This window comes from Setaria italica, chromosome II (assembly GCF_000263155.2).
Source record: "Setaria italica strain Yugu1 chromosome II, Setaria_italica_v2.0, whole genome shotgun sequence".
Classification (NCBI taxonomy): domain Eukaryota; kingdom Viridiplantae; phylum Streptophyta; class Magnoliopsida; order Poales; family Poaceae; genus Setaria; species Setaria italica.
The window spans coordinates 3,814,233-3,837,306 of NC_028451.1; the positions used below are offsets into that span (position 1 = coordinate 3,814,233).

General features: G+C 49.6%; 4 protein-coding genes and 1 long non-coding RNA gene across 6 annotated transcripts; 3 read left to right on the top strand and 2 right to left on the bottom strand.

Moving 5' to 3' along the window:
- Positions 1-1,304: 1,304 nt before the first annotated feature.
- LOC101774787 (ribosomal protein S19, mitochondrial) lies at positions 1,305-4,898 on the top strand. Of its 2 annotated transcripts, none has more exons than XM_004955528.4 (5): positions 1,305-1,462; positions 2,665-2,794; positions 2,891-2,958; positions 3,090-3,393; positions 4,637-4,898. In XM_004955528.4, the coding sequence occupies exons 2-4, from the start codon at positions 2,714-2,716 to the stop codon at positions 3,370-3,372; spliced, it is 432 nt and encodes a 143-aa protein (XP_004955585.1). In that variant the 5' UTR covers positions 1,305-1,462; positions 2,665-2,713; the 3' UTR covers positions 3,373-3,393; positions 4,637-4,898. The 2 variants fall into 2 exon arrangements, with proteins under 2 accessions (XP_004955585.1, XP_022680400.1); XM_022824665.1 differs by having other exon boundaries at positions 1,320-1,462; positions 2,549-2,794.
- Positions 4,899-6,605: 1,707 nt separating this feature from the next.
- On the bottom strand, positions 6,606-10,795 carry LOC101775456 (pentatricopeptide repeat-containing protein At5g03800). The gene is made up of 2 exons (XM_004955530.3): positions 8,029-10,795; positions 6,606-7,941 (listed from the first exon to the last, which is right to left on the bottom strand). Exon 1 carries the CDS (start codon positions 10,748-10,750, stop codon positions 8,147-8,149), a length of 2,604 nt encoding a protein of 867 aa, XP_004955587.1. The 5' UTR covers positions 10,751-10,795; the 3' UTR covers positions 6,606-7,941; positions 8,029-8,146.
- A 769-nt stretch (positions 10,796-11,564) lies between these two features.
- Positions 11,565-12,302, top strand: LOC111256440. Its single transcript, XR_002676531.1, has 2 exons — positions 11,565-11,849; positions 11,928-12,302. It is a non-coding gene; the product is annotated as an uncharacterized LOC111256440 (long non-coding RNA).
- A 711-nt stretch (positions 12,303-13,013) lies between these two features.
- On the bottom strand, positions 13,014-13,677 carry LOC101776276. Its single transcript, XM_004955532.4, has one exon. The coding sequence runs from the start codon at positions 13,458-13,460 to the stop codon at positions 13,029-13,031; it is 432 nt and encodes a 143-aa protein (XP_004955589.1). The 5' UTR covers positions 13,461-13,677; the 3' UTR covers positions 13,014-13,028.
- A 6,180-nt stretch (positions 13,678-19,857) lies between these two features.
- On the top strand, positions 19,858-23,028 carry LOC101776673. Its single transcript, XM_004955533.2, has 2 exons — positions 19,858-20,870; positions 22,574-23,028. The coding sequence occupies exons 1-2, from the start codon at positions 20,521-20,523 to the stop codon at positions 22,632-22,634; spliced, it is 411 nt and encodes a 136-aa protein (XP_004955590.1). The 5' UTR covers positions 19,858-20,520; the 3' UTR covers positions 22,635-23,028.
- Positions 23,029-23,074: the final 46 nt, after the last annotated feature.

Here is a 23,074-nt window from a genome sequence, read left to right on the forward strand (position 1 = left end):
CTGCACGGGTGCAGAAGAGCGGAGGCGAGGAGAGGAGAGTGGTGGCGCAGTTGCGGCGGAGAGCTGCGGCTGAAGGGGGTGGAAATGGCCTAGGGTTTTAGAGGAGCCGGTGCTCGGGAGTTTTTTTCCGCCGAAACACGAGCCCAGCCGTTGGATGACGATGAACGGCTCAGATTAAGCGGCCGACTTAAGTGGGCTCCAAGCCCAGGCAGGTTGCACGCGTGGTTGGGCCAAATTGGCGGCCCAACCATTGGCTGCCGGGCCACAATATATTAAGCTGTGGCGAGCTGCGCGCTGGGCCGCTTTTAGCTGGCAGGCCAGTTGCCATTTTGGCTCGCATGAGCCGGGAGGAAGCGTGTGCGCTGGGGCATTTTGCCTTGCGTCAGTTGGGCCAGCACTGGCCGCCTTGCGCGCTGGCAGCTCGCTAACGCGGGCCACTGCCAGGCCAAGCAGCCTTAAGCGCTGGGCCGCCGCATGAGTCGGGCACGAGCTGGTTTTGAGTACTGGATCGCAGCCGCTGCCAGGCCATGAGTACTGGGTCGCCTATGTGAGCAAGACTCGTGGGCAGGCTACCGCATAGGTTGCGTGAATGTAGCGCGAGCTGGTTTGGGCCATTAGTTTGCCGACGAGCCATCTTTGCGTTCGAAGTGCACATGAGACCACCGTGAAATTTTTCTATTCCTTATATTAGTACCACCTCACCATACAAAGCAGCGCCGCACCAGCTTAAATGTTCATCCTCGCGAGCCATCCTCGCCGAGCTCGGTTGCACGGGCTTGTAACCGAAGTGGAGATATTAAGGTGGTGTGAATGTTTAGTGCGGACTCTGAGCTTGGGTTTGCCTGTTGCAAGTTGGTAATGGCCTGTGCGGTCCAAGCGAAAGCTCGGGCTTCACTAGACCTGAAGTGGCAGCAACGGCATGAGGCTGGCTTCACAGAGCAGTGATCACTGCCCGCTTCCGACGGTGGAAGGATAACAGGCCGCTACATCACGGGCCCGACCTGGACCTCGAGGAGCCGGCGGTGAGGATCGGAGAGGGAACGGGCCTGGTCGGATCATGAGAGTAAATAAAGATCCGTAGCAACGCACCGACATTTCTTCCCGTAATAATAACGACGAAAGAGCTAGTAAGGTGGCAAATCCGCACGTAGTGGCCTCTTTGGCAGCCCACTTTCCCCGAAGGGAACCGGCCCTTTTCGCGCGCCGGCGGCCCACGCGGAAATCTTCCACGCGGAGCCCATTTTGCGCGTTTGGCAGCCTGCTGGCCGCGGCTCTCAGCCCGAATCAGCCCAGCTTCCACGCGGAAACACTCCCGACTTCCACAGGTCGGGAAGCGTTCCGCCCCGTCCCCGTCGTCTCGCGACATCTCCTCCTCGCGGGAGAGACCGCCGCCGCCGCCACACGATCTCCTCCGCCGCCACCCTCGTCTCCGTCCTCCCGCGACCTGCCTGCCCTGTTTCAGGTAAACCATTCGATCCGTCCTCCCGCCTGCTTCCGCTTATCCTCCTCCTCCTCCTACTACTCCTTACAAAGACGGCGTCTTTGGCTGTATTCTTTCGGTTGGGGAACCTGTTAGCGCTACCTTTCTTGACGCGTGATTCGGTTGCTAGTGGATTGGATGCGGGGGAGCGTGTGGCGCTTCATGATTCATCTCCCCCTAGATCTGCTGCTGCGCGATGAGGGCGGCGGTTTTCGCTGCTTCTGCGGTGCTGTGGAGATGAGTGTGTCGATTTGATGTATTTTTAAGTTGGAATCTAATGTTAGCCGCCTGGATCTCTGGTAGATTTGGGGTCTAATTTATCTAGTTCAATAATGTCACACAAGTTAGTTTGCATTTACTCCCAGGCCTCTTCCTTCAGCCAAGAGAATCAAATGATTAGGCAGGGTTAGTTTGCAGTTGCAAATGTCTCCTACAAGTTTCTACCCTGCACACAGCTAAGGAGTATATTTTCATTCTTCATTCACTTTCAATGATTTGTGTTGTAGCTTGATATGGTTTACCGTGAGTACTTGAAAAGGTGACTCTTGAACCTAGTGATTACCTTCCCAAAAGCATTTACCTTCCCAAAAGCTATTGCTAGTGTTCCGCGCATGTTTGTTTCACTTTCACCCAGCGCATGTTGCATGGACCCAGAGTATTATATTAGTATTTCGCACAGGGCTCGTTTCAAGTTAAGTTCGAGTTTTCAATCGAGTTACACTTTCTGGTCAATAACAAGCAAACATGATAGTTTATTTATCAAAAATAACAAAAATAGGAACCCCACGCAACCACAAATGTAGGGATGGGGCTGTGTGCACACCATTGCAAGGCGGCTCAAATTTTTTATGGTTTATAAAAATGTTACCATGTGTTTACCGAACTTATTTTTAATAGAAAATGATGAAGCCGCCTTAAAAATCTCTTTTAACCGTAGCAGGGAAGTAATTTAAATAATTTGTGAGAGTCGAGGGAGACAATTTCTTGACTCCGGCAAAAATGTAGGGACGCAAAGAAAAAAAATCCAGGCCCTAAACCCTGGGGCTCCATTTCTTCCTTCTTTCGCAGCCCATGCCGGCCCAATTCGACGCATTGCGAGAACAGGAGGCCCGCCGCCACGCCGCCCACTAGGTAGGTTTTCTTTGGGATCTCACCATTTCTTCCTCATCTCCGTCCCTACACAGCGCCGCCACAGCTGCTGCCGGGAGCCAAGCCCAAGCTTGAGCGTAAGCCATGGCGATCAGTTCTCTCATCGCCTCGAGGTTCGCCAGGTCTAGCCATGCCCTCCCCGCTGCTGCCGCGGCCATCTCTCAGGTGCCACCTCCCCCTCCCCCTCTTTCGTCTTGTTGTCTGTTCGTGTGTCGATGTTGATCTGATCAATTTGTATGTTCCACCGCATGGTCTGATCAGGCTCCCAGGGCCCAGCACACCGCATCTCCTCTACTCTCCGGCCTTGGAGCAGCGGCGCGTGCTTTCAGGTAAATATAACTATACAAGCTTATTAAGTTATTATGTATGCAGATCGTCACCAACGCTAGCTTGTGCTTCTATGTCATTCTACCTCTTGCATTGCTCGTTGATTGTTGAATGTATCTACTGCTATGTGCAGCTCAAGGGCTCTATGGAAGGGAGCATTCGTTGACGCTTTCCTGGCTAGAATAAAGAAGAACAGAGAAAACATGAATGGCAAGAAGATTTGGTCTCGTAGATCTTCTATTTTGCCGGAATTTGTTGGTTCCTCTGTGCTCATTTACAATGGAAAAACTCATGTCCGGTGCAAGATCACTGAAGGGAAGGTTGGCCATAAATTTGGAGAGTTTGCTTTTACAAGGAGACGAAGGCCTCATCGAACAATAACAGGAAAGGGAAAGCAAGGAAAAGGAAGAAAGTAAAAGGAGAAATGTGCATGAAAGGTGAGGTTATAAATATCATAGGAGATGAATTTAGATGTCAGCTGATACTGCATAAAGTTTACCTGCATTTTAAGGCTTTTCTGTAATATCTGAACTTTTAATTAGTTGCTGGTAGGAAAAAAAACATTCAGCTAGCACTAATTTGTGTTCTCTGTCACAATAATCTGGGTTGTTTGTATTTTAGCTTCCAGCCTAACTGGTGAGAAATGATGGAACACAGGAAAAAAAATTAAACCCACATTGCCACATCCTGCTTGTGGTATTCTTTTAGATCTGATTGGTAGATTTGATCAATTCCCAACCATGTTTCGAAAATTGATGTATTAGTTGAGTAGATTCCACTCTATATTCAAAAATCGATGTATTAATAAATATTAGATAATTTCATTTCCTTCCCAGAAAGATAAAGGTTCCAAAGATTTGTGTGGTAGATCAGAAGTTATGGCAATCTGAATTCGACCTGTTTTCCTGCACATTATTCTTTCCCCGCTGTACAATATCCTTGTCCGTTTATCTTGTAGCAATTTTAACCCCTGCAGGTGATTGAATTATCTTTTTGTGATAGCAATATAGTTGTTGTCTTTTTCTGGGTATAGATAGCAGATACAAAACTGTGAAGTGATTGTATATTGCAAGAGAGGTGATGTGTCTAAGTATAGGAGCATATCTTTTATTTATGTGTTTGATAAGTGTATTAGTGAGCTGTGCCTCATGTCAGGGTTGATCCTTGCCGGCAAATCTTTGTCACATGGTTAAGAGATGATAGCCCAGATTTTTGCTGCTTTTATTGTGGTTGGATTAAATTGATTTGTCCTACCTGTGCAATTGAGCTATGAATAGCGCTACATATCTTGCTAAAATGTGTGATCTGTGTCTCTGTGTACACAAAGGCTGGAAGCATCCATTCCGCATGTGTTATCGGCATGCTTTTAGTGTGCATTATGCATATATAGAGTGGTAGTTGCGAAAAGATCGCCCATCTAAAGCCACAATCTGTACCGAGTGCACCTATGAAGCAAGCATGTGTTATGACATCTTATGCCGGTTAGAATGGGAACACAGTTGAGATATGTGGCCATAAATATGAGCGAGGGTGTTCTCAGTTGCTTATGAGATAATTACAGAAGTTTGGCGCATTAAATGTGTTTTCACTATGATTGCGAGGATCATTAAGCTTACAGGGCAATGCTTCCTTCTTTTCATTTGCTCAGATGTTTACCATTCTCTGTTCATAACTTTTCAGGTGGGTTTGAGGACGGCGCGATGAGGGCGTAGTTGACGAACAAGCACTTGAATCACCTGAATTTATGATCTGGACTGCTTTTTCTTAGACCAATAATTGCAGGAGAATGTTACCTCATCTTACTTGAAGATTTGCCCATGTACTCTGTTCCTCTGTTAATCCCTGCTTACTATTGGTGTTATGAATTAACATTAAACTGATTGTAAGTTATGCTTCAGAGTGATTGTTTTTGGCCAAAATTAGCTACATTTCTGATAGAGTATCTCTTGTTCAAACTGACTGCTGCTAGCAAACTTGACTACTTGAGTGCCTCAAGTTGCCGTTTGATATTTGCACGCACTCTTGCTCGTTTGCTCAATATCATTCGCTGAAGCAAACAAGTTTTGCCGCACATCATTTTCAAATAGCAGAAGAAATTCCCGACAAACTGAAGACTGAATCAATATACACTAATTTATGCGGATATCTAAGGGCCTATTTGGATCTATTAGCACTAAAAATTAACTATTAGTTCCATTAGTAGGCTCGAAGTTACTAATTGATGCTAATAGTTCATATACATCTTCAACTCCCTGTCTAACCACCTAATAGCACTAATAGCATGTGGATCCAAACAGACTCTTAGCTAAAAAATAGCAACTATTAGTTATTAGCTAGCTAATTTTGTGCTGATGGATACAAACACGCCCTAAGATAGTCGCCGTATGTTTGAACTAATGGAGAGATTCGTCATGTCAACATCAATATGTCCAGCTACATACAATCAATGTCAGTCCTGGATTGCTCACGTCAACATCAAAGACGTCAGTAAGTTTTGCCCTACACCGTTTACTTAAGAGCATGTCAAGAGTCTCTCTCTAAATCATTATTTGAAAAACCATTTGTATAAAATTCGCTTTCTACATCTTTTCGCTCTTCAATAGTTTTTCTACATTTTATGTGTATTTTACAGAGCCATTCTCATTTTGTATCTTTGGCTAGCGAAAAATCTAGAATAGAAGATAACTATATTTGGATAACAAAATAAAGAAGCCATATTTTTTATTAAAATCTCTATTTTTAGCAATTATTAGAAAGGATATAGTCTCGGAGTTGCTCGAAAGGGATTGCTCAGGAGTACGCCCCGCAGAACCTTTTGATGTGAATACTGAATTCGGATTGGATCCAGAATTTGATGAAAAATGGACTGAGATGCTGGTTACGTGCAGTGATGTTGTAGATGATGGGCAGTCAACTCGTAAGTGATGGCTGACGATCTAAAGAGGCAACGAGTCACAATTCCAAAGCCGTTTGGCAACATTTACACGGGTTTATTATGCCACAACATTTCAAACCATAATTATTTAATTCAGAGAAAGAAATAAGATTGTTTGAAAATTTCCTGCCTGCAAAAGGTAAATTGTGTCATTCTAAATGGACCTTGTGTAGCACTGTCAATTTGTTTTTTATAATATTAAACCCAGCAGATTGCAAGGTCTCCATTTATTCTGTTCAAAAAGATCGTTTTGTACATTCAAATGGCAGTTTAGCTTGAATAATGGCTAAACATTAGCTTTAAGTAAACACGATCATGATGACAAGAGGCATTTTGCAGATGCAATTCGCCAATTTCGGTGGCCTTTGAGCGCACACATTCCATTGACCCAGAGTATTTGCAACCTCCTCAAAATTCTCGTTTGAAGTTAAACTGAACTTTCTGTGACGTTACAGTTTCCGGTTAATAATAACTGGCTGCGGGGAAATACACGATGGTTTATAAAAATAATAAAAAATGGAAACCTCGCACGCACACGGGAGCAAAAAGCTGTACAATTCACTTGTAATCCTCCAGCCTATGTAGCATCATTGTTTGCTTTGAGCTGTGATACAAACATCCAAGTTAGCCTAACCACAATTTATGGATTATACAACAAGAGCACGTCTGAATTATACAGCACAAACAGCATCGGTGCAGTAGAAAACTGAAAAATGCAGCATCTCAAACAAAGCTTCCAATAAAGAAGTAGAACAGTGCACTCAGCACGTCCAGTGAATCTAGAATCAGACAGATATCTTGAAATATCAACATCGCATCCGTGAAACCCAAACAGCTCATCAACTATCCTAGAGGTAAATATCCTCCAGTAAAACACAGCACAAAAGGTTCGGGGTACTCAAGGCACAAGCTAGGCATTGCAAATACTGGAACCAGAAATTTTCAGAAGGACCCCTAAATCGGATCGCGGTTAATAATCGCGATCCAAATCAGGAATCATGTTGCAAATATTTGTTCTGGCATTTTACTAACGGATCCCTGCATCGGATAATCGCGACCCAAATCAGGGGTTTGTTCCGAAATTTACAAAGGATCGATCGCGATCAACCAAATCAGGGGCATTTTGAAAATGTTCCATCCGCCATTTTACGAAATCCGCGCGGAGAGCAGACGGCGAGCCCGCGCCGCCGCCGGCGACCTCTGCTAGCCCCAGCAGCAGGGAAACCTTCTCGGCGGCGCCTCTCCATGCGGACGCTGTACAGGAGGCTGCTGGCGTGGAGCGACTCCGACACGGAGGACAACGACCGGCTGCTGGCGACGCCGACGAGCCGCCGGGGCCTGGCCACGGTCGGCGGCGGCTCGTACGACCGGGCGTGTGCCGCGGCCGCCTCTGTCGGCGACGTGCTCGTCCAGGCCGGAGCCGACGACGACGGCCGCCGCGCGGGGAAGTCGCCGTCGCTCGCCCGGCAAGAGCAGGGTGAGTACAGAGGATGAAAGGAACTAGCGTATTGGAACCAGCGCTGCTGCGTTAGACGTTTGACTTGCACGTGACAAACTCACCGCCGGGCCCTGTGCAACGCGTGCTTGCAGGCTTTCATTGCCGCGGCGGCGGGGGCTCGTCGCCGGCGGCTGCCTCTGCGCTTACCTGGCCTGGCGGCACTGTGGCAGCACGGGCAAGCTGCCAATCCCCGTCTTGATTTGATCCACGCATGTTCCCATGGTTCAAAAATGATGGCACGTTTCGCATCGTCTTCAGCTTGAGCAGCAGCAGTTCGGTCCATGGAATTTTGATATGTTGCATCTTGTATATGGTCAGCCGGACACAATTATATCTGGATTCGCCGTGAGACATTTGAGATGAATACGAACGAACATGGGGTTTAGATGAATTTTACATGACCGCGTGATGATTCATTGTTTGGCTGAGACCGGCAAGCCGTAGCACCCCTCCAATCCTCCATGGACTCTATGCAGGCAAGTTCTTTCCAAGGTTTCTCCGGTTGCAAGCAATTGCAGACAGAAACCTTGAAAAACGGTTACTAATAATGCTCTGAAAGCGAAACAGCAAAGGTAAGTTAGCAGATGTCTGAAACTAAAACAACCGAGACGTTGAAGTCAAACTCTGAAAAATATTTACGCTTGAATGCTTAGGCTTCCGAAGAATCTGATAGTGATGTACAAGACCTCAGTGCAAGGATATATCTTCTATATCTCCTAAACTGCAACCATGTCAAAAAAAAATGGCCCGGCTGTCTCTATTCTCTGCAGGTACACTTCCCTCCCCTGAAAATGTGGAACCCTGACGAGTCTCTGACCGAGATCACCTTACCGGTGGCGGCGGAGGCGTGCTCCAGGAAAGAGTGGCAGTCGCCGCACATGCGGATGTTCTTCACGACGCGGACGGCCCGCCCGGTGCCTGCCGTCAGGATGCCGTACATGGCCGCCAGCTTCGCGCTGTGGTACATCAGGAAGTGCCGCTTCTGGTACTCCTCGACGTCGTGGAGGACGAAGGTGGTGTCCGGCTCGTACCCGGCCTTGATGCACTCGAGGATCAGCACGTCCAGGCCCGCGTAGATGTCCTTGGACTGCGGGTGTGATCTGTCCCGTGCGAAGAACGAGTGGACAGTGTTGTCGTTGAACGTCCAGCTCCGTGCTGGGATCTTGCGCATGCCCTTCTCGCGCATCTCCAGCCTTGTGGTCTCAGAGGAGTGCCACCTTGCTGATTCGGAGAAGAGATTTGATGTCAATACGTAAGTGGATGGATCTTGTGGTTCCAATGCAAGCAAATGCTTCATAGCTCGTCTTCGCACGGTCATGTTGGAGCGCTTGCTGCAGCTGTCTAGCAAAGACCGCCAAACTAATGCACCAGGCTTGAATGGCATACTGCCTATAAGCTGTTCTGCCTCATCAAAGTGACCCCAGCAGCCAAGAACGTTAACAAAAGCTGCATAGTGCTCCATGGCTGGTTCAATTCCATAGCTGCTTGACATCGAAAGAAAGAGTTCCCTGCATTGATCTGTAGAATCTGAGCTTGTGTGACTGCAAGCAGACATGACCAGAAGAAAGGTAATGGAATCAGGCCTGATGCCTAATCTCTCCATCTGAGCCCATATGTCCAATATCTCTTCTCCCTGACGATGAAGAAGATGGGCAGTGATCATTGCATTCCATGACACCAGGTCTCGACAAGTCATCCGCTCAAAGAAATTGACTGCATCATCCAACTCCCCACACTTGCCATACATACTGATGATAGCATTACCGACTCCACAAGCATACAGAAGCCCAGATTTTGCAGCAAAGGAATGCATTTGCTTTCCAAGTTCAGCAAAACCCAGAGCGCCACATACTCCAAGGGCAGCAGTCAGCATGAACTCATCGATGAATCCTACACCACTGCTTCTAAACATCTGAAGGAAGGTTGAAAGTGCTTTCTCATACTCGCCATCTCTGACACTAGCCAGCAGCAAAGAATTCCAAGCAATATGAAAGCTCTCTTGATGGCGCCATTGCTCAAACAACAGATGTGCATCCCCAGAACGGCCGCACTTGATGCACATATCGATCAACGCGGCATCTATCCAAGGAGTAGAGCCGCAGCCGCACTTAATCACAAAAGCATGAACCTGCTCACTCACCTTCCTATCTGCAGCAATAGCACAGGCGTTCAGAGCACTGGTCACCGTGACATCTGAGACCTCCAGCCCATCCTCCACCATTTGCCTAAACAGCCCCAGGCCTCGGAGCCCTGCCTTCTTCGCGAACGTGACCCGCACGCCTTCCTTGTTCTGACAAAACCCGGTCAGGACCGCATTGTATGTGACAAAGTTCCTCTCAGGCATCCGATCAAACACGTCCAGAGCCATGTCGACCAGACCGAACTCCATGTACCCATTCAGCAACCCGGTCCACGAAATCACATCCTTCACCGGCATCCCCTGGAACACGCTCACCACGTCTTCGACGGAGCTGCCATGCTCCGCGTAGAACCCGATGAGCGCATTGCCCACGCTCAGGTCCGTCTCCAGCCCGGACTTGAGCGACAGCGCGTGCACGGCCTCCCCCTCGGGGAGGCCGAACCCCTCGCCCGCCGCGGCCAGGAGCGCCGACAGGGAGAAGCTGTCGGCGCGGACCCCGCTCGCCCGCATCTCGCCGAACAGCCCGAACGCCTCCTCGTGCCGCCCCAGCTCGACCAGGCCGGCCAGGACGGCGTTCCACGAGGAGACGTCGCGGCGCTCCATGCCGTCGAACGCCCTCAGCGCGTCCCCGAGGCGGCCGCACTTGACGTACATGCCGAGGAGCGCGTTGTCGACGAGGAGCGACCCGGGGCCGGAGCACGAGCAGTGGCCGGACTTGGCGGCGAGCGCGTGCACCTGGGCCCCGAGCCGCGGGTTGCCCCTGCGGGCGCAGGCGGTGAGGAGGCCGACGAAGGTGTACTCGGTGGGGTCCAGCGCGTCCGCGAGGCGCATGCGGGCGAGCAGCGCGGCGGCGGCGGACGCGGGGGAGCCGAGGCGCGCGTGGCCCGAGATGAGCGCGCTGTAGGAGGCGGCGTCGCGCGCGGGCATCCGGTCGAACACGCCCCGCGCGTCGGCCAGGCGGCCCGCGCGGAGGTACGCGCACATGACGGCATTCGCGGCGCGGGCGTCCGGGGAGGTGGACGTGCCCAGCGCGCCGGACTTGACCGCCACCGCGTGCGCGGCGCGGGGGTCGGCGGCGTGCGCGCGGACGGGTAGGCGGGGAGGGGGACCATGGGAAGGCGTAGGAGGAGACGGCGCGGGCGGGAAGGGGAGGAAGGGAGGGGGCGGGGAGGGGAGGTGGAGCGGGTGAGGGGAGGAGGGGGATGAGGTGGAGATGGCCATTCATTTCACTCCGAGGCACGCGGAGCTAAGCTTCGGCAGGCTTGCTGTGCTCGGGCAGCTCGCTCCTCCGCGCTCTCTCGCGCCCCACCCCTCACGGCGGGACGGAGATCCAGTGCATTCATCTTGGGCTTTTTCTCTCTCTCCCCCTGTTTGTTCCGCGGCCTGGTGGGTCGGTCTCAGCAGCTCCCGACCACACCGGTATTGGGCCAGGTCGTCCTGACCGACCGAGCTTTCCAATTGTTTTCCAGAGTGCCCTTAATTTTACCTAGCCTTTTTCCATCTCTCAAAACAAATACTCCCTATATCCTAAAATTTGGCATGGTCTTCCATACTAATATTTGACTCTCAATATTTCCTATAATATAATATGTGTAGCAGTAAAATTATAGCGATATATATTTTTTTAAATGCAAGTCCAATGATATTATATTTTTATAAGATAATGTTTTTATTATACAAAAATAATTGTAGGCCAAAACTTTTGAAATTTGCATCTTAAGTTACGTGCACTCCTTTGTATTATGGGATGGAGGGAGTATCGGCTAACCAATTACAACAAGTTCAGGTGCTACACGCGGCAAATGTTTTATTCGCCGGTGAGCTTGATGGTTGCGCGATATGCTTTGCCACTTGTCATGAGAACGGAAAGGAATGTTGTTGTGGGAGCACTGTTGCACCATCAGTGAACAATATCTTTGTTTAAGAATTCGCAGGTACGAATCGAATTCTCGTACTTTTGTAGTGAAAGTTGACGACTCTCTTTTTTAAAAGAAGAAGAAACGATGGCTCTCTTCGTTTTTTGTTACACCGGACACCGCCGAGCGGTCTAGCTCCACATCAACTACTACTTGGCCGTCAGCTTCGACCCTTTTGGTTGGATGGACCAAACGCCGTCGAAATCTTGTGGCCACCAGATACATGAGCACTGCCAGGTACAGGAACCGAAGCATAAACGGCAGCATCAACGGCAGGGTGATGAGCCAGCGCGGTGGCGCCGCCGTCGTGGAGCGCTACCCGCGCGAGGCCAGCCTCCATCGCCACCGTGAGCACCACGAACGCCACCTGCAAGTCTGCAACGCGCACAGATGACAGAGGGCAAGTAAGAAACGCATGCACCATCTATCTGATTCCAAATGTAATTAACGCTGAGCTGAGAGCCGCGCGTACGTCGATGCAGGCCTTGCGGAAGGGTCTCATGGGCCGGAGGGGCAGCTCGTCGACGTGCCGCAAGGGGTCCCAGCAGGGCTTGTCGCCGGCGTCAACGGCGCTCTCGTCGGCGTCGTAGTCGGCGACCTCGAGGATGAGGTCGCCTGATGAGCTCGCGGTTATTAGGTCTTCGGAGGCCTCGAGGACGAAGTAACAAGGTGCGCCGGATCCGTCGCCGCCGGAGACGACGACGGAGTAGTCGACGGCCGGCCGAGGCATGAACATCGACGGCGGAGGGCAGACATGAAGCGCGCATACATTTTGACCATACATGAAGAAGTTCATGTCCTTATTCACAAAAGAAGAAGAAGAAGTTCATGTCCATTTCTTGGGCATATAGTTAATATCCGAAAAGCGCAAAATTAACTGGATCTTTAGAGTGGCCGAAGAAACTCTTTAGGATAGCGTACAAGCAAACGTTGGCAGGAGTGGTAGAAGATGCATGGTGTGCTACACATGCGCTTCCTTTCTTCGGTTCTCTCGCTCACTTTCGCGAAATTGAGCAAAATTTGGTTGGAAGTAGGGGACGGACTCATTCATCCGGCAATGGAGACCATCGCGACTTTGGGCGAAATTGAGCCGAATCCTGTGGATTTCTCCCTCCGGGAACGAGAGGCAGCTCCGCATTTCGAGGTGCCGAATGGATCCACCTTTGGGCTCTTTCTTGGCCACGAGGCTGACGCCCTGACGCGAGGAGGAGCATGAGAGGAGGAGGATGTCGTCGTGTTCACTACTGGCGCGGCGGAGGAAGCGTCCGGCCCGGCCGCACGCTGTGCCGACTGCCGACAAGGCGACAGGGACAGAAGCGCGCACCCCGCTTCGGGCTTCGGCGCTTCCCTGCGCAGCCCAGCGCCAGCGGCGTCGGCCTATGCCCCTGCTCCGTTTCACCCCGGCCGCGTAATTCCTGGCGTGGCAGCGTGAGATGAGCACGAGCACTGGAATATTTAATTAATTACCATTGTAAGAAATGGTGCACCTTCGAAAACCACTTTTAGAATTCCATCTACATTTTTACCATCGGAGAGAAGATTTAGTTACACGTTCGCCATTTTGACCTCCGTGGCGTACCATGTCACGCTTCCACGCTGGACTCCGCTCGCGGGCTTCGTCGTCCTCCGGCGCTCTTCTGCTGCATCGGCGGCGCTGGGTCCTGCTCCCTCCGCTGGCGCCTCTTCTTCCTGACGTGGTACGCGTACAGGAATAGCATGAAGAGGAGACCCACGGCGGCGAGCGAGGCAAAGGACTGGGACTTGCCGTCGAAGAACCTGGACAGGCCCCTCTTGAAGGGGAGCTCCGTCATGTGGCCGGACATCTCAAAGCGGTCAGAGCCGGTGGTGGAGGAGGAGGAGCTCGCGTCGTCGTCGAGCTCGGAAGACTCCCCGGACGTGGACGGCGACGACGACTCGGAGGACTCCGACGGCGAGCCGATGTCCTCCTCCTGCTCCTCGCACGCGGTGGCCGCCTCCGGCCTCCCGCTGCGGAACAAGTAGTACGCGGCCTCCATGATCCAAGATCCTTCGAGACCCCGAGATCAGACCAGACGAAGAGCACTCAACGAAGAGAAAGAGATGGAGCAAAAGCAGCGCTGTGACACAGCGTGGGTGGCGGAGGCAGACAGGGACTTCGACCCCGACGTCTGGGTCGACGTGCTGGCCAGCATGGCCACCATCTTCGCCGACGCGGCATGAGCCTGCGGAACGAGGTCCGTGGCCCGAGGCAGAACACCGAGGACTGGTACACGTACATGCAGAGGGGCGCGGAGGCGGTGCCGCGGTGCGCGCGGCGAACCCCCGGGCGCTGGTGATCATGGGCGGCCTGAGCTACGACTACGACCTGTCCTTACTGGCGCCAAGGCCGGTGGGCGTGAGCTTCGCGGCGGAGGGCAAGCTGGTGTTCGACACTACGGGAAACACAAACATTGCCGAGTGCCAGGGGCACTCGGCGAAGGGCTAAAAACACTCGGTGAACCGTTTGCCGAGTGTAACACTCGGCAAACGGCACACGGGGAATTCTGAGTCGGCAAACACCGATTTGCCGAGTGTTTTGTGTCGCGCACTCGGCAAAGACTTTGCCGAGTGGCCACAAAACACTCGGCAACATTTTTTGCGAAAAATTAAAAAAAAATAACCTCCGGCGGCCAGCCACCACCACCGGCCGGCCGCTACGCACCGCCGCCGCCTCGACCCGACGCCTCGACCCGCCGCCGCCGCCGCCTCGACCCCCCGCCGCCGCCGCCTCGACCCGCCACGACCCGCCGCCCCCCGCCGCGGGCCAGATCCGAAGCCGCCGCCCCGGTCGCCAGATCCCGCCGCCGCCGCCTCGACCCGGCGCCGCCGCCTCGACCCGCCGCCGCCGCCGCCTCGACCCGCCGCCCCCCGCCGCGGGCCTGATCCGAAGCCGCCGCCCTGGTCGCCAGATCCCGCCGCCGCCCCGCGGCCAGATCCGCCGCCGCCGCCCCACCCGCCACGACCCGCCGCCGCCCCGCGGCCAGATCCGCCAGGGGAGGGGTGCGCGTGCGGCGGTGGCGGCGGCGGTGGCGGCGGCGGCGGCAGGAGGCCGGGGTGGGGAAGAGAGGGGGGAAGAGAGGGGGGCGGCCGGTGTGTCCCACTTAGGACACTCGGTAAACTTTTTTTGAAAAAAAATTAAAAAATATCCAACAGTTTCAAAAAAATACCAAATTTTCACACGCCCTAATATATATTCTCTATTGATTATAAAAAAAGTTTTGTAGTCAAATCAAACTCGACCGTCACTTCGACTCTAAATCTTATCGAATCCTCTCAAAGTTACTATTCTTCTTCTGAGATGCTTCGGTTTGTAATCATCGTACATGATGAAATGTGCAAAACCTTCTCAATTTTTTTCCACAGCCTCCATGTATTATATCATCACATCATGACAAATCTTAAGATTTTCAGACTTTGATTGTTTTTTTTACAATTTAAAAATACTACTGCCACACGTTCATGGTCGTGTTTCCTGAATAAGATGTTCGAAATTTCTTTTCATTTCATGGGTCAGGTCTCAAATTGGTCCAAATAACATGAATATCATTTTTCTACTCATTTTATTCCATAATTTGAATCACTTGCAGTTCAAAATTAACTTATACCAAAAATTCTCTTGAAATGCAATTAATTAATTAAATATAGCAAATAAATTCAAAAATATACCAAATTTTAACATGGAGTACCACATGTTGTATGTGGGGAGTAGAAAAAATTTCATGGTGAAAAGAGAAAAAAAATTATTTTTTTGCCGAGTGTAAAAAAAAAACACTAGGCAAACCCCCCTCTTTGCCGAGTGTTTTTTTGACACTCGGCAAACCCCCCTCTTTGCCGAGTGTTTTTTATTTGACACTCGGCAAAGCCCCGATTTGCCGAGTGTTTTTTTTTGCCGAGTGTTTTTGGCTTGGCACTCGGCGAAGAGCTTGTTTGCCGAGTGTCCGAAAAAAAACACTCGGCAAAAAGAAAACACTCGGCAAATTTAAGGTTTCCCGTAGTGCGAGGTGCACTGGTACAGCTTCTCGGATGCGCGCGCGTGGGAGGTCGGAAACGCCAACGAGGTCTGCGCCCGCGCCACGCGCTAACTTCGAGCGCCGCGACGGGTTCCTCCTCGCCCAGGGCCTCCCGCTCTTCCTCAGCGAGTTCGGCGCCGACCTCCGCGGCGGCGACCTCAGGGGCAACCGCTACTTCCCGTGCGCCGCCGCCGTGGCCGCCGAGCACGACCTCGATTGGGCCTACTCGGCGCTGCAGGGCGGGGGCTCACGCCCTGATCCATGCCGTCCCGTCCACCAGCAGTATACCATGCGCGCAGGAACAAGAACGGGGATGGAGAATTGGAGATCGATTCGCTTCAGCTTATTCAGCCGACTTATCAGCCACCAAACAGTGTTTTCCTCTCACAACAAATCAGCCATTTCAACTTTTCAGCCGGCTTATAAGCTGAAGCGAACAGGCTCGAGTAGCCGCCGGACGATACTAGGGGCACCGGGATCTTTTCACGAGCGGCGTCCAGTGTGGAAGCGTGACATGGCGCACCAGTGAGACTAAAATGACGAATGTGTAACTAAATCTTCTAAGTGGTGACAAAAATATGGATGAAATTATAAAAGTGGTTTTCGAAGGTACGACAATTCTTACTGTAGCAATTAATTAAATATCCCACGAGCACCACACCGTGCGAGGGGGAAGCGTCACTGGTCGGATCCTCTGAGCCCATCCCAGCCCTGCCGCCGGTTCGCCATTATACTGTTGTCCCGCCCGTTTGGTGACTTGGCACGGTCACCGGACACTGAAGACGACGTCCCACGCATCTTGCATGTGCGGCCGCGCAGGTGCTTTCTTCTCCCCGTACCAAAAAAAAAAGGTGTTCCTCTGAAAACATCTCGCATGGCACGGCCTTAATAACTCCAAAGCGCGGTGGCAAATGTTTGAAACGGTAATTGACGCGATGCCACATGATATCTTAATCATTCATGTGAATACCCAAACACATGGAATGCAAATTAGTCTATGCTTTTCTTGAGTAATGGTAAATGCGGCGATAAGCCAGGAAAAAAATTTTTAGCAGCGTAATTAGTCCTAACATTAAGGTTGGTTACTTTGTGGAGCTACAAAATGTCGACTGATGAGGTGATCTAATTAGCATCTAGGATAATGGTGCTTAAGTACCATCACTACCGGACACAGGTTTTATGCCGAGTGCCAGGGGTACTCGGCGAAACCCGAAATACTCTCGGCAACAAATTCGCCGAGTGTTACACTCGGCATCTGGCACTCGGCAAACTTTTAGTCGGCAAAGTAACATTCGCCGAGTGTTTTCGGTCGGGCACGCGGCACAGCTTTCGCCGAGTGCCCAGAAAACACTCGGCCAACCATTTTTTGGAAAAAAATAAAAAAAAGGCACGCCGACACCGTCGGCCGCACCACCAGCATGGCGCCACCATCCACGCCGCCGCCACCACAGCCGGCCACCATCCACGCCCGCCGCCACCATCCACGCCGCCGCCGCCGGCCACCATCCACGCCCGCCGCCACCATCCACGCCCGCCGGATCCGAGGCCCCCGACGCGAGTCCCCGCCGGATCCGGGGAGGAGGGGCGGATTCCCCGCCGGATCCGGCCGGATTTGGGGAGAGGGGCGGGGCGGCCACGCGAAGGAGGGAGGAGGGGAGAGGAGGGGGAGGGGCGCCGGTAGGAGAGGGAGAGGGAGAGGGAGGGAAGGGGCGGCGACGGTGGCAGCTAGCCGGCGGCGGGAGAGGAAGGTGGGGGAGGGGGGGCGTCGGGCACTCAGGCGGAGGCGCGCCGGCAGCGGAAGAATGAAGGAGGCCATGCAGGGCGCGTCGGGCGGGTGGGGAGTGGGGTGCTGTCCCGGGCCGGTAGATATTTTTGCGGGATTTGCCGAGTGTCCTGATCTGGACACTCGGCAAAGATTTTTTTAAAAAAAAATTCTTTGCCGAGTGTCCACCCTAGGACTTTCGGCAAAGTTTTTTTTAAAAAAATAAAAAATATCTAACAGTTTAAAAAAATACCAAATTTTCACACGAAATAATATATGTTCTCTACTGACTATAAAAAAGTTTTGTAGTCAAACCGAACTCGACCGTCACTTCGACTCTAAATTTTATCGAATCCTTCTCAAAGTTACTATTCTTCTTCTGAGATGCTTCGATTTGTAATCATCGTACATGATGAAATGTGCAAAACCTTCTCAATTTTTTTCCACAGCCTCCACATATTATATCATCACATCATGACAAATCTCATGATTTTCAGACTTTGCTTGTTTTTTTTACAATTTAAAAATACTACTGCCACACGTTCATGGTCGTGTTTCCTGAATAAGATGTTCGAAATTTCTTTTCATTTCATGGGTCAGGTCTCAAATTGGGCCAAATAATATGAATATCATTTTTCTACTCATTTTGTTCCATAATTTGAATCACTTGCAGTTCAAATTTGACTTATACCAAAAATTCCCTTGAAATGCAATTAATTAAATAAATATAGCAAATAAATTCAAAAATATACCAAATTTTAACATGGAGTACCACATGTTGTATATGGGGAGTAGAAAAAATTTCAAGGTGAAAAGAGAAAAAAAATATTTTTTTTTTGCCGAGTGTCAAAAAAGACACTCGGCAAAGAGGGGGGTTTGCCGAGTGTTTTTTTTGACACTCCGCAAATAGGGGGGTTTGCCGAGTGTTTTTTATTTGACACTCGGCAAAGCCCCGATTTGTCGAGTGTTTTTTCTTTGCCAAGTGTTTTTGGCTTGGCACTCGGCAAAGAACTTGTTTACCGAGTGTCCGAAAAAAACACTCAGAAAAAAGAAACACTCGGCAAATTTAAGGTTTCCCGTAGTGCATGCACCTGGTTAACACAGTTCGAGTTCGCCTGTGTCACTGTCTAAACGAAAATGTCCACGGAATAATGGCCCGTTCAGGTAGCCTTCACATCCAGGGGCACACATCATTATTGTGGACGCGATCCACATGCTCTACCTAAACAAATCGGATCCGTATCGGCATCGTCTATGATTAGTTCCAAGCCATGCAAGTTGTTCTAGAGTACCTTTCAGCATATCTGTTGTTCAGATTATGAGACCTGTACGCAGGAAAAAAAAATTCCGACGGGGGCATTTCACGTACGCATCGTCTTACATTGACAGGATCAAATGCAGAGTCAAGTGAAAAAACACATGAGAAAGTTTTGGTCGTCCATTTTATAATATGCCTAATTTTGCCAGGAAAGATTCGGTTAGGAGTGAAAAGGAAACGCGATCCGACAAGTCTTGCAATGATGGCTGAAATATGTCTTGCCTTGCGAATGCAATATCAAATACGGTGCACAAGAAATAAAAATACCTGAACGAGATCAAATCCAATATCAAATACGTCCCTAATCTAGAAAATAGTCTATGAGTATTTCACTAATAATAGATAAAAATATCTATTGTTTTGTAAAGCCAATGTCAAATATGGATTAATAGGGCAACCTTCACGTCAAGTTTCTTAGTACTAGCTAAAGCATGCCCTGATGAGTTTTTGCGCATAGCTAAAATACGTGTTCCTTTGCTAAACCAAAATCAGATGTGGAAAAAAAAATCTTGGCCGAGTTTTGAGGCAGTAGCTAAAGTATGCCTTCCTTTGCAAATTGGATTGACACTATGAAAAGCGAAAAAGAAAAGTTCCAGCGTTTTTTTGAGCCATGGTTAAATATGTGTTGCTTTGTGGAGTCAACATCAAATAAAGAATAAAAGCTCCATAAGTCTTCAGGAAGTAGTTAAAATATGTGTTGTTTGTGAAGTTAATATCAAATACCGATATACAACGGTAGCTAAAACATGCCATGTTTTTTCGACGACAATGCTAAAATAGACGACAATGCTAAAACACAGGATGTTGTGAAATTCCTTCTCAATTAACGAAAAAAAACCTCCATAAGTCTTTAGGAAGTAGTTAAAATATGTGTCGTTTGTGAAGTTAATATCAAATACCGATATACAGCGGTAGCTAAAACATGCCATGTTTTTTCGACGACAATGCTAAAATAGACGACAATGCTAAAATACAGGATGTTGTGAAATTCCTTCTCAATTAACCTTATCTACAGTATTATGGTACACGTGTATATATGGGTGCAAGCCAGAGCAGAAGATAACCATCAAGATCACCAAGCTCCACATATAGTCATATACAGAGAAAGTGGTTGCAGGGGATCCTGGATGCCGTTTTGCCTGAGGGCCGGTCTTCGGGGTCTTCAGTCTTCGCTCTCCACCGCGGTGAAAAACCGGAGTCCAAAAGAGAAAAGCCAGTTCACAGGAAAGCAACAAAATCCACGTTGTTTTCTCCCGGCGCTTGTCTTGTTCCATTGGAGCAAAACGGTGATGCTACCACTCCAGCACCAGTAGACCGCCACAATTATGCATTTTCCACTTATATAAGACCACCACTAGTCTTTATCCTTTGCCTCCACTTGATCCCTCCATCTCTCCATTCCCCTCCATCAAAAGAATTTCCATTTCTTCCGTGGGATTTCTGCGATTTTTTTTTCTCACTCGGTTTCTTGTGGGGCTGGCCGCGAGGTTGCGAGGCCAAGCAGCGCAGCAAAAGTTGCGATCTTTATCGGCTGGATTCCTCTCCTCCCTTTCTCTCTCATCCTCCGCTTCCTTTGTGCTTCGTTGTTGAGAGTTGAGACCCACTTGCCTTTCTTCTCTCTCTCATCCCCCTTCCAACTCCTCCTGGTCCCTGGAAAAAAGGAGATCTTTTGGTGCAAGATTCGATCTGCTGTTGCCGCCTTGCTGCACAGAGATTTGCTCCTTTCTTGGCCGGTTTCGCTCGGTGGTTTCTTGGAGTGGCAGGGCTTTCTGGTGTGGGCAGTTGCAGTTCTTGATCCAGGCTCAGATTGCAGGCGGTGGATGATTGCTCTGAGGGCGAGGTTGCTGCGGTCAGGTGATTCCTTGGTCGCTTGTGGTGGCGGTGGCCTCGTTTGATCCGTTTCTTCGGGAGATTTTGGTTGATGTGTTGGGTTTCCTGGGAGCTCAGTTCCCCAATTCGCCATTTTGATGAGGAGTTCTTCCTACTGTGAGAGCAACTGCGCTCCTCCCCTGTGCTACCTGCCCTGCCTCCCCAAATCCAAAGACGATGCAGGGGGTGATCTGGCATCCGGGTCTCCAAGCCCGGCCGCTGTCACCGAGGACAAGCCGCCCGTGGTCCAGAAGATTGAGGAAGCCGCGGCGGCGCCCGGCGGCGATGATGATGATGAGAAAGGCTGTAAGGAGGTGGCGGTGGCTTCCAAGAGCTGCTTGAAGAGAGCTGATTGTGCGGACAGCAGTAAGAATGTGGTGAAAGGCAATGTGAAGTGGAAGGATTTGTTGGGGAAGGATCTCACACAAGTCAAAGAATTCGAGCCAAGGTACGTGCGGTGTTCTTGCCATGTTTCCTTTCTAGTATTATCTAGTTGAAATTGCGGGTGAATTTGGTAATATTGTAGAGTCAAATTTGGAGAATGTTTGCCATGTGATGTGTGTTGTTCACCATTTTAGGTAGACGTCAATTCTGCTAGTGGGCATGTGGCATGCCCCTGATCTCTAGAGGAATGTTCTGGTTTTAGGTCTCCGCGACGCCCATTTGCTTTAAGTCATGGTCACTTGCAGTTGTGCCTTGTGCTGACATTGGGAAAACACTATCTAATGGCCAAGTCAACGGTTTGTCTTATGCCTCATGTCCCTTGGTAATGGTGGCCATCTTTTGCTGTTCCTAGGTGGTGGGTTAATTAGATAAGGTTGGGCCAAGTCATTGTGTAGCAATTCTACTATATTTGGTTTTGACCTTGGTTTGAGTGTGCAAGTACATCTGTGGATGCATTGAGCTTGCTTCCATATGGTCGCTACCTGATCATTAATTAGAATGAGTTAGTTGTTGCGAAACCCAGTTTCTTGTGTCTGGGTGAAGCTATAGACCAAACCATCCTTCCCCTTTCTGGTTGGATGGCTGCCCAGGAGTCCTAACTGCCATCCGCCTTTTGTTCAGTGCGCCCAACGGTTTTCTTCAATGCATCAAGGAAGCGTTATGAAGCAGTTTAGTTTTGTCGCTATCTAGGTTTAGGCCAGTCCACCTAAGGAAATTGGGGCTTTTTTTCATCATGCTTGCTGACTTTGCTTAAGATAACCTGCTAGTCACTTCGAGCTTGTCTTGTGATGGTTATATGCAAACTGATTTTTTTCAGCTTGATATGTTCTTTTGAAACTGCAAATATACTCATGGACGAGTCATAGATTTAAGTTGTTAAGTGGATGATGTTTGAAATAGGGGTCAAGTCCATCCATCTGTGAAATGTTTGTGGTGTGCTTCTCAAGTCACCAATAGTATTTGGTGTGTTCAGCTGGCTAGTTATTTTCAGAGCTTGCAACGAAATCGGATTTACCCACTTGCCAGCAGTTCATCTTTTCATATAAAATAAGCCCAGGCCCTTTTTTTGGCTTGTTTTATTGTTTCCATGTTAACATTAAAAGGGATATCGCGTTGAAGGTTTCGTCAATAAATCTTACTCAATATGACCTTGTAATAATCCTTTTCAGAAACAAATAAAATACCTACTTACAGACCAATGAGTGTTTCAGTCAAGTCAGCGCATAATTTTTAAGAAATGAAATCACAATCAGGGCAATTGGACTTTCATTTTCAGAGGGTCTCTTTACTACAGGTTGCTTCCTGTTGCTATATAAGACTGTATCATGATTGGATAGGTTGAATTTGGATTAGGTTTGTCACAGCCCCATCTCTCATTAAACCTAGTAATGGTGCATTGACACGGTATTACTAACATCATTGTCATTCCTGCTGGTGATGGGAATATACATTTGGATATAGTTGTGCGTCCTTGTGTTAATTTCCATCGTTTTCAGTTGCGTGTTCGTTTCAAGTTTTTCCACACTAGGGGCGGAGAAAATCTAGGTTTTCAGTTGCGTGTTCGTTTCAAGTTTTTCCACACTAGGGGCGGAGGAAATCTAGCTTCGATGCTTACACAATCCTTGACTGCTCAACATCTTACTGTCAGAATTAAAAGATACGTACATATCCACCCTTGATGCTTACATGCTATTTTCTTCCATGCAGCGAATCCGGAGACTCGGACGATGATGAAGACACCGGCGCCTGCACCTGTGTCATCCAATGAGGCCAGGGGTCTCCACTGTAAATTCTGTGAAGAAAAAACAAAAAGCAAAAACAGAAGAGGATTGTCTGAGTCAGCCATTAGTCATTGTCTGTAGAGGCTAGACCGCTAGAGAGCAGCAGGTCCATCCATTGTTGTGCGTGTGGATATTTGGATGCCATGGCTTGTGTTGTGTTTCATCAGCAGCTTCAACTGTAAAATGTTGTTACAGATGCATAGCTTTAGAAGATTTCTGCCAAATGTGCCATATTCTCCTGCCTGAATTTTGCTCTGCTTGCTGTGGCTGAGACATTCTGATTGGCTGGTACATCTGTCTGTCAATGGGCCTGGCTGGACTTGACCTGATCCAATCTGATGATTCTAACCGGGCTGGACTGGGCTGTCCATTTGGGGACAATGTGTTTTTCTCTTCATTTTTATACACTTCTTCATTTGACACTATG

Excerpts from the sequence above, each read along its gene's own strand:
- LOC101775456 (XM_004955530.3), bottom strand. The coding sequence starts at position 10,750 with ATGGCCATCTCCACCTCATCCCCCTCCTCCCCTCACCCGCTCCACCTC.
- LOC101776673 (XM_004955533.2), top strand. The coding sequence starts at position 20,521 with ATGAGGAGTTCTTCCTACTGTGAGAGCAACTGCGCTCCTCCCCTGTGC. Across the intron at positions 20,871-22,573 it reads GTCAAAGAATTCGAGCCAAG|CGAATCCGGAGACTCGGACG; the intron begins GTACGTGCGGTG and ends TCTTCCATGCAG.
- LOC101774787 (XM_004955528.4), top strand. The coding sequence starts at position 2,714 with ATGGCGATCAGTTCTCTCATCGCCTCGAGGTTCGCCAGGTCTAGCCAT. Across the intron at positions 2,795-2,890 it reads CTGCCGCGGCCATCTCTCAG|GCTCCCAGGGCCCAGCACAC; the intron begins GTGCCACCTCCC and ends TGGTCTGATCAG. Across the intron at positions 2,959-3,089 it reads GCAGCGGCGCGTGCTTTCAG|CTCAAGGGCTCTATGGAAGG; the intron begins GTAAATATAACT and ends TGCTATGTGCAG.
- LOC101776276 (XM_004955532.4), bottom strand. The coding sequence starts at position 13,460 with ATGGAGGCCGCGTACTACTTGTTCCGCAGCGGGAGGCCGGAGGCGGCC.